Source organism: Ascaphus truei, chromosome 2 (genome assembly GCF_040206685.1).
Source record: "Ascaphus truei isolate aAscTru1 chromosome 2, aAscTru1.hap1, whole genome shotgun sequence".
In the NCBI taxonomy this organism is placed as follows: Eukaryota; Metazoa; Chordata; class Amphibia; order Anura; family Ascaphidae; genus Ascaphus; species Ascaphus truei.
Window position 1 is genome coordinate 333,711,003 of NC_134484.1, and position 19,106 is coordinate 333,730,108.

The window sequence follows — 19,106 nt, forward strand, 5'->3', positions numbered from 1 at the left end:
TACCACAAAGGCCCCCATTCAATAGGCTGTGAAGAAGTCTTTTGGGGACTGAAGAAGGTTTTAGCCCTATTCATTTGAATGGGACTTCAATTAAAATCCCTAGTGCAGCACTGGGCATACGGCTTCACTGAATATTCAATCAGGGCCCAAGTAGAGATGTGCAAATCTGTCCAGGTTCACGTCGCGAAAATTCTCACAGCATAAATCACAAATTGGTAAAACATTTGAGTGAAGGCTACTTGTTGATTTGCAGGGTCAAAAAATATGCACTTCTCACATTTTTATATGAACTGTATATTGCAGAATTCTCAAATATTTGGCAAAATCATTTTTCCAATATTTTTGTGAAATGTTTGTGAAAGTTGGTGCCAAAATGCTTTTAAAGTAAGGTGTGTTCATTTTTTGTCAGAGTTTAATATCATGACTACTGTACTATATCATCAATTGAAAAGTCTAAAATGTGTCTAGTTCTTGCAAAAGGTTTCCACATCTGTCTAAGAGGGATATAGTCATTGGAAATACTGTAAATCTGCTTCACCCAACCAGAAAGATGCAAGATAGGGTTCAGTGCATAAGCTTGAGTTTTGTATCACATATTATTTCCTAATTTTCACATTATCACGGAGTTGCTCCAATTTTAGCTATATAGGCGTTTGCTATTCTTGCTATATATTCACATTTAACATATTTTCTCTTAGTACAAAGTTCTTGATCCAATATTTTTAAGCTTGCTGGTATCATCTTACTGAATTTTTAATTGGCTGACTTCTTCCCTGATTTGCTTTTTGTTGGCTTCTTAGTAACATATATTGTTAGCAACATACATCGGGCTTATTCAATAAAATGTGATAGTGCTGTTTTCAAGTATTAACTTGAATGGGATGTTTCGTGCAATAGTGTCACAGCTGCATTATCTCACTTTATTGGAAAAACCCTGTAGCAATATAGCAGTTTAGGTGGAAAAAAATATAATCTCCATCAAGATCAATTTTTGCTACAGTGAATTCTAACTGGGTGAGATACTCAATATTACATTTCGGTGTACATCACTGTAGTTATAAGTAAAAAATTAAATAATTATTAGTACCAAACATTGTGCCTAAATATGACATTGTGGGATTGTACATATAGACTCATCTATTTCTGAGTATAATTAATAGTGTGACGTAGAGAAGCGATAATGTCTTGCTATACAGTTTATTAAGAATTTTGCGACTTTGTTTTAAAGAAAGTTACATATTGTTGACAATGTTATGGAAAATACACATACAGTATCACCATTAATATAGCTTGTTTGCCAGTCCCTGCAGAAGTTCATGACTATTGTAAAACTTCCACATCTATGAGCTTACATAAAAGGTAGAGCCAGTTCATCATGCCTTCCTGTTTGCAATACTGAAAAGTATCTGATGATTCTCTCCCAGGCACTATAACAGGTGGTGCGATGGGTGTCCTTGCACACACAAAGATTTAAGCCTGTTGCTCAGGATCATCATCATCACTATCACTGGGCAAGGTCAGTACAAGTTTACTGCTGATTTTCAGAACAGAAATTTTACTCATTTGTGTTCCATATAGGGGCATAGGATGGTTGGCTGCGGGCAAAACACCGCCAGCTCTCTGCCGGCATGCATGTCGCCGCTGGCACAAATCACCAGCAGGACACTGGATCGTAGAGCAGCTCTCCACTTGACATTTTGGCGTGAAAAATGTCCGCTGCGCGCTCCCGCACTGACAGAAAAATGTCCCACGCCCCTGCACTCAACCACCAGTTCCAACAACAAGCCAGCTCCGATAGACGTATGTTTAAATGTCCCATGTGGGACATTTAAATATGTGCTTATAAGAGCTGACTTATTGTCGGAGTGGGCAGTCGGGCACGGGAGTGCGCAGTCGGCATTTGCCTGTTGGAGCAGGCGGTCGGACATTTTTTACATCAAAATGTCAAGCAGGGAGATGCCCTGAATCCAGTTGTCCTGCCAGTGACTTATCCCAGTGGTCGCATAGATTCAATTCTAGACCTTGAAGTATGTTTTTTTCTGGAGAGAGAGAGAGAGGAATATCCAATGTGCCTATTGATATCATGAGCACTTTAGGTTCGATTTTGGTAACAAATCCATGGATCTTATTTTCAATGATTCCCACATCTCTAATTACCAAATGGAATAGGCAAATACTGTATTCCTGGGCCCTATTTATGATCTACGATAAGTTTGAGAAAATATTGTCTAATGAAGAGGGTATTTTTCTCAGTACATCTTTTTGGTTGCTAATATTGTACAAGGTAAATGTTTTGGGATTTTTTTTGCAAATGGTGAATTAAGGATATCTGCCTCTTTTGCAGATTACCACTCAAATGTTGCACATTTTTAGGAGTCTGGAAGAAAAAGCCATATTTTCCAAGTGTGAATTTGAATTAAAATTATGCCTACTGTATGTATGACTTGTCTTGTATTTAACAAATCCAACCTAGTATATCATAAAAACGTTGAGTAAAAAATTATAAATCTACCCAATATGCAGAAGAACAGTTCTCATATTAATATTATATTAAGACATTCTGGCCCATATTCACAAGCAGCTGCTGTACCTCAAAGGTTATTGAATGACTATGCAGAATAGGCTATTTATTGTTTGTTACTAACAAAATGCACACTAAAATATGTGTACTATAAATAGTTCATTCATGTTTCTTCATTTGGAAGCTAAGAAAAAAATCTTTTCATTGACCATGTGGGTAAATTATAGTTTAGGCTTTAGGTAGATTTGCACTTTATTTTCACATTGCTACTCAAGAAACAAATCTACTTACCAAGAATAACTACAATGCTGTATTTAATAGCTTTCATTTTGGCCTTTGATATGAGTCCTCGATGACTTGCATAACTGGCACAACAATTTCCATCTAAGAAAAAAAGGAAATACGTTAAAATAAAATTATCTTAATGTATCTTTCTTGTCAAATATTGGATATCCATGTTACATGTTAACCGTGATTGAGAATTCACTTGAATAACACATATTCTGTATTTTTTTTTTTTTTAATAATATGTTTTATTTTGTTTAGTCTGATCAATTTAAAACCAAAAGTTCAGAAGATCTTGGGTCAAAGTTAGGTTAAAAAGGTTAAAATTCTTGTGCTTCTTCGATTCTTGTTTATTGCTTTTGAATTCAATACACTTTGAAGTTTTTTGACTCTACCACAGTCTTTTGTGTGCTCCTTCTAATTCTTGTTTATAGGTTAAAAACCCAATTCTCCCTGCTGTGAGACACATGGTGCAAAAAACCACCACCAGATCAATTAAAGAAGAAAAATGGCCACCAACAGGGCAGGTTTTAAGGATATATCTGAATTGGCACAGGTGGCTCGGTCATTGACTGAGCCAATGATTGAGCCATCTGTGCTAGAGCCTTTCAGTTGCCCACCCCTGATCTAGAGTTTGCTTTTCTCTGGTAATGATTTTATTTGTGGAAACCAGTCACGGAGGAAATGGGTCAGTGGAAGAAAAAAAATCATTAAAAGACCTCCCATGCTCAAAATTCCCTATGTAAAAAAAGGATTCTTCCTGTAAAACTTGAAAATGAACTTCAGAATAAAAAAACCCTTGTGCTTTCAATAGAGGCATGTCTCCTTAATGAATGCTTGTCACATTCGGTGCATTTGATTGCCCACTTTGTTAAATTACCCTCAAAGACTCAATCGAAAAAGGCTAAATTGCAATTGCAAGTTAATGGGGAGAGATGTACTGTATTGTCAATTCTAGAGCAAAAGTAGGGGAAAAGCCCTTGGCTCAACACACCTCAAATGATCAAATTGCTCTGTTTCAATTTTGCCCCTTATGCACCACTTTCTGATTTGGAAAGTGTCAATAGGAGATAACAGGAGTTCTGTTCTCCACATATCTTGCCCTATTTTTTGTGTCCAAAATTTGCCAGGTCTCAAATGAATTAAATCTGCTTAACAATCATGTGCCCAATGTAATAAATCTTGCACACAAGCTTTAGACATATACAGTACATAAAGCATCAGAGACCAAAAGGAACAACACCACCAAAACATAATTTTTGTTTGCATTCTTCCCAATAAGGTGATTCCATATACTCGGAAGTGGTGGATTGTACAGCAAATGGCTGAAAATTGCCATTGACTTGAATGCGATCGGCTGATTTGGGTTATTTTGAATCAACCCATAAATCTCTCAGTGAACCGTTTAAAGATACTCCCATCAAATGTTACATACCCAACTAAGACACAATGGGTTAAGCTGATTTCCCTACACAGAAGTCAGCACGGTCGTACCTAAAGTATGGCTTTTAACAGATTGCTGGTGCATTAACTGCAATTACACCAAGTACTGTAATAGCAAGCATGCAATTATTATAATTCCCTCAATAGCATACAATCATAAATGCCCTTAATGTACAGTACATACAATTATTGTCATTCCCTCAATGAGTAAGTGGTGTACAACACTAATAAACACATTCAAACTCTATTTTCTGCATGTGGGTTAGGCCCTGAATGACTACATGGTAAATTGCAAGGATATTGTATGTTGTTGTGGATAATATATAGCCACATGGAATATTAGGCTCACGCTACATAGATTAAAAACTTTTCTTAATTTCAAGTTGAATAATTATGTATGTACTGTAAATATAGGAAAATTGAAACCATAAGAACCACTAAACTGCACATTTTCTTAAGTTAATTATGTATATTTTTTAGAACCAGCCAGGTTTGCAACACTTTATACAAATTTTATACAAAATTTAATACAGTGCGGTATGATATAATTAAGGATAAATGCATATTAGTACTCTGTCTGATTTCTCAATCTCTCCTTTTTCACTCTTTGACCATAACATCCTCGCATGTTGCCTGTCATGGTAGACCAGGTCTTTTAACATATTTATATTTTTGGGATAATTCAACAGGCAAAACAAGGCAGTGAAATAAAATGGGGTTTATTTGGATGAAACCTCAGAAATACAACAAAACTCAAAATACAGAAATATGCACACTTACTGGGGTGTGGGATTTGAGATCTAGCCTTTCCTAGGTGCAGGATGTCCGCTTGCAAGGACCTACCCTGATAGAAACCTTGTTCCAGATGTCCTGGATGAGATTCAGCAAAAAATCCTGACCAGGACCTAGTCCTGATAGTCCTGGAACTGTTTTCGGCAAGAAATCCTGACTGCGACCGCTACTTCGATTTGTAGAACTTGGACACAAAAGACGGAACTTAGTCTCTGCGAGGCAGGCTTTTCTAGCTTCAAAACGAAGCCGGTTGCTCTGCAATTTTGAACAGAGCAACTTTAAAAGTCCTCCCTGGCTTCATCGACTCAAGTCAAAAGAAGGTCTGGTTCTCTGACTCGTCCATCTTCTTACATACACTTCGCTGTTCTATGTTCAGCATGGAGGTAGGGGGAGCGACCAATCGGAGCATGGGTAGTCCTCCCCTCCAGCCAATAGGAATAGGGGCTTGTCCTTTGGTTGATGTCAGAGGAGGGGGCGTGCCAAGCCAGCTCGGGAAGCCCCATGGGTGGGACATACGAATTGACCAATGAGAAACGCGCAGACATTCTGCCGCTTCCCCCAGTTAACCCTTTGCCACCTACTGGGCAGGCTCCACTGAGTCTGGCAAAGCAGAGTTTCCTCCCCACAGGGGGTCTCTGTTCTCTGGACTTTTTACTCTGCCCTGCCCTGCCACTTAGCACCCCGACACTTCTCAACATCCCATCTCCTCTTTGAATTACAGACTCTATGCAGACTTGCTGGCACCTTAAACAGATGCACTGGCTGACAGCATAGAGCCTTATAATAAATGTATAACACATTATAAAGTACACTGTAATAAAGTATATACTGTGGGGAAACTTATACTTATAAGAGAAATGGATTTGGGATATCTGGGCTCGAAATACAGGAGTCCGGGGGACACACTGCGTTGCCCCGGTGTAATTCACCCAGTGTACGGGCAAATCATGCCTGCTCGGTGGGGAGAATTAAATGGCTACCGGTAACTTTGGCCCCTGAACTCCTGCAAACAAAATAATTGTATTTCTACCCAAACATCCCACCTAAAACAGACACACAAGAAATCTCACAGTTCTAGGGCCAAGGGAACATGAAAACAGAAAAAAGCAGGGGTCACTTTATTTTCCACATGTATTATCCCTGGTTCCTGGCTTATGGGGCTAATGTAGCTACCAGGGACTCCCCGGTTTAAGAGGTAACCAGAGGTCTTAACCTTTATTATATAGCCTGGTTACCTCATACCGTTACATTGCCTCTCTCACATTTCTCACCCTGTCTCTGCTAGATATACTCACAACCTTTGTTCCATTGAAGCTCAGCCTTTGGAATCCAGCTTAAAATCTAACGTTTCTTTCCTATCATCCTCCTCTGACCCAGCCATCCATATCACAATTTAAAACCGGGTCTTTGCCCCTCACTAGAACAGTATGTTCCACCTGTATGCCAACACTCATTGAGCTCCAGCGCCCAAGCCTGGCTAAACATGCATACTCACTTTCTTCTCTCCTGCACTTGTTTTGTTGAATGCCTTTGGAGGAAGTCGAATTCTCTAGCAGATTTCCTTCAGTACAAATTCTTCCTGTCCTGCTTTAACTCTGCTAATTTTCTTGTCAAACACAGCTACTTTAAATCTCTAATAAATACGCACAAATATAACCCAGGCCACATTTTCTCTGTATTTGACTCCTTTCTTCTGACTCCCTCTACAACACGTTCTATCTACTACATCAAAAGACTTGATGATGTATCTTAAGAGCAAGGTGGAAGCTGTCTGCAGAAAAATCCCATTTGTCCTTTTTTCCTAATCCGCATCCTTTTACCTTAGACTCCTTATATCCAGTTACAGAGGAAGGAGCGTCTTAGCTGCTCTTCTGCTCAACCTTAACCACATGCAGACTTGATCCCATTCTCTCCTATCTTTTTAAACCTCTTGCCTATACTTTGGTTCCCATTCTCACTTATGTCTTTAACTCATCTATGCTCTAGCTCTTTTCCATATCTTCTTTAGCATGCTATTGTCAAACCTATTCTCAAGAGAAACACCCTTGACCCTTCCTCCCCTTCTAACTACTGTATCACCCTGTCTTATCCGTTGCTTCTAAACCTCTGGAACAAATTGTTTCTTTACACATACTTCATGTCTTCAACTCTCAAACTCTAATTGACCTTCTATAATCAGACTTTTGTACAGCATACTCAACTGAAAGCGTGCTCATAAAAGTAGCTAAGGACCTCCATATTGCCAAATAGCTAGAAAATTACTCCATTCTGATTCTTCTTGACATCTCCTCTGATTTTGATACTGAGTATCGACCACCCTCTTCTCCTATTCATTCTTTACTTTCTTGGTATCTGTGACAGTGTCCGCTCCTGTTTTTCTTCCTACTTCTCTCATCGCTCCTTTAGTGTCTCTTTTGCCAAATACTCCTCTACGATCTGTTGCTATAACTCATGGCTCTGTATTCGGTCCCATTCCGTTCCCCATAGCTTTATTTGCTCTAACATAATGATAAGTTAGGATAAGCATAAAGAAAACATTTGATTGACACATTCTCTCTCATTTAGAGGCCTCTAAAAATGTAACTGGCCGACTATATGGAACTGCACCTTTAATATTCGGCAAGCACCATCCTTTTCCATTTTAAAACCTAGCTTAAAATGTACCTGTGGCAGGACGGCCTGTAGCCGAGGTCAGGGAACAGTCCACACGTGTAGTTTCAGTATAATGAAAACGTTCAGTGGCTTTATTTCTCCGCAACATAACATAACATGGGGGTACACTGTCCCTTCAAACCAAAACAAAACCTGCTCCACATTTGGAGATCTGACTAACACACCAGGACTATCTAGCAGGCTGGCTGGCTAGACCATAACCAAACCATAAGTGTACTTTATGCAGTCAGGAAAACAAATGAACAATCCTTACTTTGGTTGAAGTAGTAGCTTTGGTGAATCCCTCTGGCTAACAGCTCACATGGCAGTGTGCTCAGGTCTAAGGCAGGCAGCTACTGCCAGTAACAAGATCCCTTTCTACCTTGCTGGCTATCAGGTGTCAGCTTACCTCTTGATTACCTAGCTTCCTCCTGAGTTAACCTTCTGAGTGCTGGATGCAGCACTCAGACATATGTTTCCCAGGCATAACTGATAGGGGTTGACTTCACCCTGTCACATACCTCCCCTGTTTGTGTGTGGCTAGGGTCCCACACGGCTGAAGCCCGACCCTCCACTCCATCTCTTGACAAAAAAATCAGCATTTCCATGGTCCTTTCCAGGTCTATGCTGTAAATCAAAAGAGAAGGGTTGCAGGGCCATATACCACCTGGCCAACCTTGAGTTTGTGTCCTTCATGGTGTTTAACCATTTCAAGGGTGCATGGTCATTGACCAGGGTGAAGTGTACTCCAGCGACATAATGTCTCAAGGCCTCAATTGCCCATTTTACAGCGAGGCACTCCTTCTCAATGACGGAATACCTCACTTCCCTTGGGAACAGCTTCCGGCTGATGAACAGTATGGGGTGTTCAACACCATCAAATTGGTGGGACAGCACTGCTCCCAGTCCTACCTCTGAGGCATCCATCTGGATGATGAAGGGCTCTTTAAAATCTGGGCTCCGAAGAGCGGGGCCCTCTGACAGGCACTTTTTTAGCATGTCAAAGGCGTCTTGGCACTCCCAAGATCATTTAACTTGGGTCGGGGCACTCTTTGTTGTCAGATCTGTTAGGGGTGCAGATATTTCTTGGGGATAAACCGCCTGTAATACCCTGCTAACCCCAAAAGGGAGCAGACCTGTGTCTTTGTCTGTGGGGTGGGGACTTCCTTTATGGCAGCCACCGTGCTAGCTAGTGGCCTTACTATCCCTCCCCCAACGGCATAGCCCAAGTATTTTGTAGTGGATTTACCCAGGGCACATTTTTTTGGATTTGCAGTGAGCCCTGCTTCTCTTAAGGATGTTAGGACTGCCCTTATCCTTTTTATATGAGACTGCCAGTGTCTGCTATAGATGACAATGTCATCCAAGTCCATTAACCTTTGGAATGTGGCTGGAGCCCCATGTAACCCAAATGGCATAGTAACGAATTGGTATAAACCAAGAGGGGTGGCGAAGGCAGTTTTGCATTTGGTTTCTTCCGCTAGAGGTATCTGCCAATATCCTTTCGTGAGATCTAGGGTGGAGATATACTCTGCTTTACCAAGAGAGTCAAGCAATTCATCCACCCTAGGCATTGGGTATGCATCGAATCTGGATACAGCATTTACCTTTCGCAGATCCACGCAAAACCTCACCTTCCCATCTGGTTTAGGGACCAACACTATAGGACTACACCCTTTGCTTTGGGACTCCTCGATCACGCCCAATTCCAACATGTCTATTATCTCCCTCTCTACCAGGTCTTTTCGGCCCTCTGGCAATCTATAGGGACGGGACCATACTTTTACGCCAGGTTCTGTCTCAATCCTATGGGACACTAAATCAGTCTGCCTTGGCAGCTCAGAAAAAACATCTGGGAACTGGTCACATAATTCTAGTAGGTCTAACCTTTGTTCCGTTGTTAACTGCCCTCCCATGGGAACCTGATGGTCATTGTACGTACTACCCTTTAGAAGCTGTGGACCCAAATCCGTCTCTCCTTCCCGAGGGTGGATGAACAGCGATCTCATCGTTTTCCAGGGTTTCAGGAGGTTTACGTGGTAGATTTGTTTACCCTTCCTGGACCCTGGTTGAGAGATCTCATAGTTCACCTCCCCGGTGCGGCGGAGAACTTGGAAAGGACCCTGCCACTTCGCAAGGAGTTTACACTCTGATGTCGGTAGTAGTAGCATCACTTGGTCCCCAGGTTGGAAGACCCTCAAGCGAGCATTTTGGTTGTACTGCCTCTCTTGACGTTCTTGAGCAGATTTGAGGTTTTCCTTAGCAAACCGACCTATCATGTCTACGCGGTTTCTAAGGTTTATGACATACTGAAGGGTATTCTTGGAGGGGGAGGGCTCCTCCTCCCAGGATTCCTTCAGTAGGTCGAGAATACCCCGAGGTTGGCGTCCATATAGGAGCTCAAACGGGGAGAAGCCTGTGGATGATTGGGGAACTTCTCGTACCGCAAATAACAGGAAAGGGAGAAGTTCATCTCAAGCTCGCTTTTCAGTGTCCACAAACTTTCTAAGCATGGTTTTTAAAGTACGGTTAAACCTCTCTACCAATCCATCAGTCTGAGGATGGTAGACTGAGGTCCTGATGGATTTTACCTCCAATAACTTCAGGACATCCTGCATTAACTTTGCCATGAAATTTGTTCCCTGGTCAGTTAACATTACTTGGGAAAGTCCTACCCTAGAGAACAGTTCTAACAGCCTGTGAGCAACCTGTTTAGCAGTGGCTGATCTCAGAGGGAAGGCCTCAGGATATCTGGTGGCATAATCTACAACAACGAGTATAAATTTATGTCCCTTCGCAGAAGGTTCTAAAGGTCCGACCAGATCTACCCCAATTCTCTCGAATGGGACGGCTACCAAGGGCAGAGGGACCAAGGGAGCCGGCTTCTGTCCTTTTTGGCTAGTTAACTGGCATTCAGGACATGTCTCACATAGTTCCATGATGTCACCATGTATGCCTGGCCAGTAAAACTGGGACAAGATGCGGTCCGTGGTATTATCTCTGCCCAAATGACCACTCCATGGGAGAGTATGGGCTAGGGTGTACACTGTTTTAATCAACCCTTTAGGGACTAGCATCTGTCGAATGACCTCCCCTGTTTGTGTAACCTTATTCACACGATATAGGATGTCATTCAACAGTTCAAAATGTGGAAACACTCTTACACCTTGTTCATCCATTATCTTGTTGTTGACCTGTACCACCTTCTAATATTGTCTAGCCAGAGCTGGGTCTTCCCTCTGCCTCTGACGGAAGTCAGGAAGATCCAGGTCTGGCAAAATTCCCGTATCCATCTGTTCCCTACCCTGGTCATCTCCGGCCATGACCTGCAGTCCTTTGGGCTGACTAATGTGACCAAGAGTCCCAGCCTTTCTTAACCAGTCCTCTTTCTCCGCACGTCTCTGTTTACGTGTCTTTGGGACGTGGTGTCTACGGGGGAAAATCTCTGGGGAAAAAGGAAACAAGTCTCCGGGCTTCTCCGGTACCAGAGAAGTAGGCTCCGTATGAGTAGGGGCCAACAATGTTTTGAAGTAGGGCCAGTCTCGGCCAAGTAGAACAGGAGCAGGTAGCAACTCCCACTAGTAGGCTAGCCTCTTGATCCTTGATACGCAGTAGAATGTTTGCCGTCGGGTATCTCTTTGTATCCCCATGGATACACTCGATATTCCAAGGAGAGTCATAGGATAATCTGTTGCTTGGAATTAGGCCCTCTAGGATCAGGGTTTTTCCAGATCCCGAGTCCAGCATGGCTTTTACTATTTTCCCCTCCAGAGATGCTGGGACTAACCACGGATTGTGGTCCCCTCGGAGAGAAGCTGTGGCAGTGGTTCTGCCATATGAACAGTCCATCTCATCTCCTGAGTCCGCAAACTCGGTCGTCAGCGGAAGCTCTCGACGGGGTTCGGTGTTTGGACTTCTCCGCTGTTGGATGGGATCCTCCCTTCTGGTTGGTGGTGGTATCCTCTCCACCGGATGGGTGACGGAAGTCCAGGTTCTCGGGGAATACTGTGGGTGGAGGCCTCCCTTGAGTGATCCAATGGCCTCGGACCCGGGACGGGCGTCTCTGCAGGAGTTTGTACCAGGGACCCTCCGAGATGTGAAAGGGTCTTCCGATCGGGTTGACCGGATCTCCCGAGCTGGTGGGTTGTAGACCCCTCGATTGTCTGCTCTCCTGCCTCTGGTATCACCGGAAGAAACTGGTGTTTGCACGGACCGTTCCCCGATATCCTGTTGGGTGTCGTCACCAAGGAAGTTTTTTTCCAAGCGGACTGCTGAATTCAGGGAAAATGCAGCGTGTCTTTTTACCCAGGAGCTGGAGGAGGGGGGCAGTATCTGTATGAACTGCTCGAGCACAAACTGTTCAAGGATCTCTGCCTTGGTATGCTTCTCCGGTTGTATCCACCTGGTACATAAGTCTACTAAGCGGTGGGCTACGGCCCGGGGTCTGTCTCTGTTTGTATATTTGACTGTCCGGAATCGTTGTCGGTAGGTCTCTGGAGTGAGGCCTAGGCGATCCAGAATAGCAGCCTTTAATTGTTGATAGTCCATGGCCTCATCTGCTGGAAGAGCCTGGTAGGCTGCCTGAGCTTCTCCTATGAGGAGTGGAGCCAGAGTCGTTACCCAGTGATCAACTGTCCAGCCGTGAGCCGTGGCTACCTTTTCAAAAGTGAGGAGAAATGCCTCTGGGTCGTCGGTTGGCTTCATTTTAGGCAGCATCACCGGTGGGTTATTTGGAATCCCTGGTCTGCCTGGGGCTGGGCCTTCGACTAGCAGTTGGAGTAGCTTTTCCTCCCACCGGGCCTTTTGCTCATCTTGCTGGGCATGTCTCTCAGCTTGCTGGGCCTGCCATTCTATTTGCTGGGCCTGTTGCTCAGCTTGTTTCTCTGCAAGCTGGAGCTGTTGCTCAAGGAACTGAGAAAAAAATTTCTCCATTTTTTTTTTTGTGTGTGGCCCTTTAGATACAGGGGCCGTCCGACATCCCACTTCTGACACCACACGTGTAGTTTCAGGATAATGAAAACGTTCAGTGGCTTTATTTCTCCACAAGATAACATAACATGTGGGTACATTGTCCCTTCAAACCAAAACAAAACCTGCTCCACATTGGGAGATCTGACTAACACACCAGGCCTATCTAGCAGGCTGACTGGCTAGACCATAACCAAACCATAAGTGTACTTTATGCAGTCAGGAAAACAAATTAACAATCCTTACTTTGGTTGAAGTAGTGGCTTTGGTGAATCCCTCTGGCTAACAGCTCACATAGCAGTGTGCTCAGGTCTAAGGCAGGCAGCTACTGCCAGTAACAAGATCCCTTTCTACCTTGCTGGTTATCAGGTGTCAGCTTACCTCCTGATTACCTAGCTTCCTCCTGAGTTAACCTTCTGAGTACTGGATGCAGCACTCAGACATATGTTTCCCAGGCATAACTGATAGGGGTTGACTTCACCCTGTCAAAGTACCCCTTAGGAGAGGCATCTCTTTATATTATTTAAGTCTACACTACTTACTCTAGATGTACTCGACCTCCATGACTTGCACTTTTAATTCATAATCTTTTACTCCTAATGTGTTTGTATGTCTCCCATTATACCACTTAGATTGTAAGCTCTTAGGGACAGGTTCTGAACTTTGCCCTATGATATCATTTACTTACTGCTCTTACCATCATTGTTTTTACTTTATTTTCACTGTAATGTAATTATATCAATAAAATTATATCAAATATAAAAGAGAAATTAGTTCCTGCCATGTCAAATTTACTGTGATATGCTAGAAAACAAAAATACAGATACAAAATGAATACATGGAAGTGCATATTACGCTTATTGTGTTATACAGTATAGCTATTAAAATATTTTAAGGTGACTTTTCAAATGGGGAGATAATAAGCAGGGACAGATTTTTGATAATGTGAGATAATTCTAGCAATTTCAAAACAATTATACGGTAGATAGCTGATGGCAGGAAGTCAGTTTAGAATATGGTTGCAGTGTTTTGGAGGAAGAAACTACATAGGACTAAATCAGCCTGCTGAAAAGATACAAGAGAATTGTCACACCTTAAGGACCAAATTTACAGTAGAGATGGGCGAACCAGTCCAAAACTGTTCCCCTGAATTTACCGAGTTTGTCATTTAAAATCTGGTCCACGGTGTAAAATCCTCTGACGGATTGTTACAGTTTCAATCCACGCAGTTTAATCCAAAACTGCCATTGGATACAATCCGCTGGTCGATTTTAACAATCCATCCACAGATTCTGCAATCTTTTCAAGGATTTTAACAATCCAATCCGTGGATTGTTGAATCCACACAAAAGGTGAATCGCCTTTTTGAGACTGATGCGCAGAAATCCATGGACCAAAGGAACCGGCCAATCCGAGGTGGACCGAAGTCCGCACAATAAAATTCACCCATCTTTAAACAGTGCTATACAATAATAAGACATCTTATTGCCCTGGAACTCACCTTGTAGTCTATTTACTTGTATGGGGTGGAAAGTGTCTTATAGCATAGCACCGCTTACGGGCCAAATTATGGGCTAAATTGAATAATACATAAATCTTTCTTTACAGTAAAAAATTGAGCAAATAAGACACCATAGTATCAGTAGCCATTCAGGGCCACTATCAGATTGAAAGAAGAAAGAGGAAGATTTAGACCTTGCTTCCTTACTTTGAGAATCAGCAGTTTTTCCTATACTCATTAATACAGTGGATCGATTCCTTGATACACTGTCTGGAAGATAAAGACACACAAAAAATAAAGGATATGACACTTTTTGATCTTTATATAATATTCAGTATAGCAAGGAATGCAAACATATATATGGATTTTTATTCCCTTTAGGTAGTGTGACAAACGCCCCTCTTTTGTAGCGCTGACGTCTGTCTGGGTTCTTCCCGACACAGTCTTCTAGGGTTATTTATACAAAAATAACAGGATCATGCAAAGTATTATGCTGCTTAACTCAGGCTTTTGCCTGCTTTATTTTCATCCAAGTAAGGTACTGCAGCTTTAACAAGTGTAGATTAGAGGTACTCAGATACTTTCATTCAGCAGTTCACACATTTCAGTGTTACAGTATTTCCCACACTGTTATTTTTAAGAAATAAAACCAAAATCATATAAACAAAATCCTATCCCTTTCAGGGATCTAACTACACATCAAAATCAGTCTCTCTAACAGCTGCTGGCCAACTAACCTGGTTCCCCAGCTTAAAACAATGCTCTCTCATTTAGGGTCACTAGATACAGCACAGTCTTTTAGCAACAGCAATAACCATTTGTTTTGTCTTATCTGTTCGTGGTGGGAACTCGGTCCCATGTGTCCAGGCAAATCCTCTGGTACTGTGATACTTGGAGGAGCCATCCACCCTGAAACTGGAAACAGGGGAGCAGTGATACCCCCAGCCTCCAGGCTCTAAGGAGAGAGAGTGAAATGCAAACCTCTCTGTTCTAAATACCTGTGCTAGTGATTAGGAGAGCAGGTGAGGGAGAACTAGAGCCATTGTAATCTGTGGTCTGGATTTTCCATCCACCAGTCTGAGTTAATGTGAAGCTGTGGAATGGATCCTTTTACTATTCCTGCACTTTCTGACCTAAAACGGGGCAGAAAGCTGCCTAACATCTTTGGACTATGTCACAGTAGGTTTTGCCGAATGAACTGCTTGTGTTTAACCTGTGCACTTACAGTGTTTCATATACACAAATAAGTATGGTTTTGTAATTTACAAGGGGATTTGTTTTTGTTTCGTGAGGAAAACTTAGAGATTTATATTCTTTTTAATGACTGAACATAAAGCTGGAAGCAGAATATAAATGTACTGTAGTCTATGCAGATAAACGGCATTGTATCCTTTTATTGTTTTGTAATGTACATGTTTATCTCATTTAGTATAAGTAACATTGACATATTTAGTATATGTAAAGACAGCAACAGAAGCTTCAAAATAATTCTAATTTACTGATACTGTATGATTTAGAATATATCATTAACTGTTATTTTAGTATTTGTAAACTACCTCCATCTACATCTTCATCTCCATGTGGCAGACCTCTGCATCAATGGAGCTCCTCATGCTATGGACCTGCTCTACTATTGTCAGGACATTTTCCTTATGAGATATTGCGGTTGAAGGGTATCAACAGAGTCACCAGAGGTGAGTGATATGAGTTTTTCTTTCAAGCTTTTTTTCTTCAGGATTCCCTGTGTGCTCATAGATTTGTGTTAAGTGTCACAGTCAAAAAAATGTACTAATGCCAAACAAGCTCTGGCATTGATATTCTCAGAAGAGCTGTTAAAACAGTCAGATGTTGAAGAGGGAGAGTGACAATGACAGGGACGTGATAACTTGGAAGAGCAGGGGGGTGTATTTGATGATTCATACGTTCAAATATCACTTGTTATGAATGAGGATTCGGATGAGGATGTTGCTGTTGCTGTTAAAGAGTGTGATTTAAGTGGTGCTGTTGTGGCACTAGTGGTGGTGCTAGTGGTGGTGCTGGTGGCTGGGGTAATGATGAATATGATAATGTTTAAGATATGTTTCACATTATGGGCTGGATACATCAAGCTCCGTTAAAGTGAAGTTAATATTGCACCCGGAGAACAAAAAAATTACAAGCGTTTTTACCGCAATTTTCAGTTGGTATACATCAAATTGGAGTCATAATTTTGCGGGTGCGATATTCATTCAAAATCGCAATCCGGGATTTAACGCGACCATTAATAATGCATTAATTACGCAGCATCGCGATCATATATCCAATGCAATGCTTATAATAACCGCTAAGGTAACAAGGAGTGAACCCATCCAGGAGTCCTAACCTCCTCACCCCCCTCCACGGGGCAACTACCCCCTGCCCCCACAACACTAAATGTGGCTAATACATAATAAAATTAATTTTAAACACAAAACCATTAATTTTCACTGTTGATAATTAGGCCCAATCAATGGGGAGCTTAGATAAATTGTAACCTGTAATAAAAAAATATTCATTAACAATATTTAAAAACATTAATAGCCCCCTTCATTAACTTGGTGGCTAACCACTGAGGTAATGAAAGGGTTAACCCCTCCCTTAAAGCTGGTGCAATCTGAAGTTGGATTTTAACCCACGGATCAGATATTGAATTAAAAACCCGAGAAACTCCAAGAAGGGGATTTAAACTAGTTTGCGCATCTCTAAAAATTACATACATTGCAAGGGAAATCTAAGCCAGCAAATTTCTCCCTTGTTCCCAACTTTAAAATAGATCAAAGTCTATTTTTTTATAAACTGTGCAAATTGCATACCAGTCACACATTTTTTATGAATCTGCTTCTGATTATGCATTCTGCCATTTTCTGACTGTGTACGGTTTTATCTGGTTTATTTATATATGCAACTATTTTCCTTATTGCTGCATATACCCGCTCCTCAAATCTCTTGCTGATGCAGTAAATACTGTAGCAACTCAAATTTACAAAGTGTTGCACTTTGAACTGTAAGACACCCAAAACAGACCACTATAAGAGAAGCTGAATAAAATTATGAAACTGCAAGCATGAACCAGCAAGGGATGGGTAAAAGTTTGAATGCAGGATAGGGTCATTTTTGAAGAAGATCAGCAAAATATCTTATCAAGATACAGGCAAATACTGCTGCAGGCAACAATTGTTCAAGGCCTATGGACAATTGACACCCTTGAAAATAAAGACTTTTGCAACATGATTACCTTGACTGACCCACATCTGCTAAACACACAAACCTCCCCTTACATTAACCCACAGAAATGAGATGAGAGGGAAGTGCAAACAAGAAGATAAAGTTAGGGCCCGGGAAAAATGGAATAGGTATGAGTAAGAATAATGAGAGAATGACATAGGGATACTGTTTTCTTCAAGTATATATATATCAGTGTTTAAGGAGAGATACTTTGTCCAGAAAAGATGCTTGCTCTCTTCACTCTGAGGCAACACTGTACTATTTATTCTAATTGCGTGCTGTGTTATTTAAAAAAAATACGATTAGAAAATCTTCTGAATATACATTAGATTTAAAACAATGGTGGAATGCTATTACTTAAAACATTATTTAGGTAATAAAAAAAATCTCAAAAGGACTAAGGAGAACCTATCCTAGTAGTTTCGATAACAAACTCATTGAGGATTTTGAACAGTTCTCGCAAAAATTTGCAAGGTTGCTATTCAGAAAGCTTCGATGAGTTGGCCAAATCATACGGGGAAGGCATTTTTTCGCGATTTCTGGCTCCTGCTCAAACACAGCTGCAAAAATCCAAATAGCGCCATTTTGAGAAAAATCACACTATTCTAGTAGCCTCGCTAATCTCATCGAGGCTCTGGAATAGCGAGTTTATCAAAGATTTCATTTCGCAGCCCTAGGGTGGCGAGATGGGATCTGAGAGCGGGACTTACAAAAAAATAAAAAAATAAATGTTTCCTGCATCGAATTGATGCTGGGAGTCTCCGGAGCTGATACACATTAATATTAGCTCCAGAGACCCCCAGTTCAAGCAGATGCAATAAAAATACATTTACAGGCAGCTTCATTACCTTAGCAGCTAACCGCTAAGGCAATGAAGGGGATAACTTTAAGTGCCCGGTTTATTGTGGGTAGCGTTGTGAGTGAAGGTGGAATTTGGCCTATGGTGCATGTTTAGGCCTTGCGGGGGGGTTGCAGGAAGAGTTAACCCCTTCATTACCTTAGCAGTAAATGCAGCTATGGTTATGAAGGGGTTAACCCCTTCCTCTACCCACCTGGTAAGCAAAAACATTCACCGGGGGCCAAATACCACCTTCACCCATCTCCGCTTCCCACAATAAACATTACAACACAATAATAGTCAATACACCTATTCATTGCCAGAGTGGTTACCTATGCCCTCAATGGGAGCAAAGATAACCTCAATGGGAATGAATGGGCACCCTTCAGGAATATGTTACGAATTTAAAATCTTATACGAAAGATATGACACAAATGTTGCAAATTCTAGGCAATCTGAATTGGGAGGATCATTATTATTTATTCACAAGTGACGTGACATCGCTTTACACTTTGATTAATCACGTTGATGGCTGTGAAGCGCTGAGATATTTCCTGAAGAAACATGGATATTTACAAATATTACAAACAGATTTTCTCATATAATGCATTTATTTTATTTTAACCCTTAATTTTTTCCTGTTTGAAAACACCTTTTTTCTACAAACGAAAGGTACAGCAATGGGCATAAGGTTTGCCCAAAGTTACACCAATCTCCTGATGGGCTTTTGGGAGGAGCATTACATCTGGTCAAGGACTGATCTTAGGGCAATCCTGGTGGCTCCGTGGCAGCAACATAACAATCAAAAACAAACAAACTAATGGCCACTAACCCTTAATCACTTTAGCCATTAGTAACCGCTA

General features: G+C 41.5%; 1 protein-coding gene across 1 annotated transcript in view; it reads right to left on the reverse strand.

Moving 5' to 3' along the window:
* The window catches only part of NPSR1 (neuropeptide S receptor 1), a 376,437-nt gene that overhangs the window by 34,027 nt on the left and 323,304 nt on the right, over window positions 1-19,106 (reverse strand). The window contains exon 7 of the mRNA XM_075589097.1: window positions 2,813-2,905. Coding sequence (XP_075445212.1) covers window positions 2,813-2,905 — 93 coding nt within the window. The remainder of the gene's footprint in view (window positions 1-2,812; window positions 2,906-19,106) is intronic.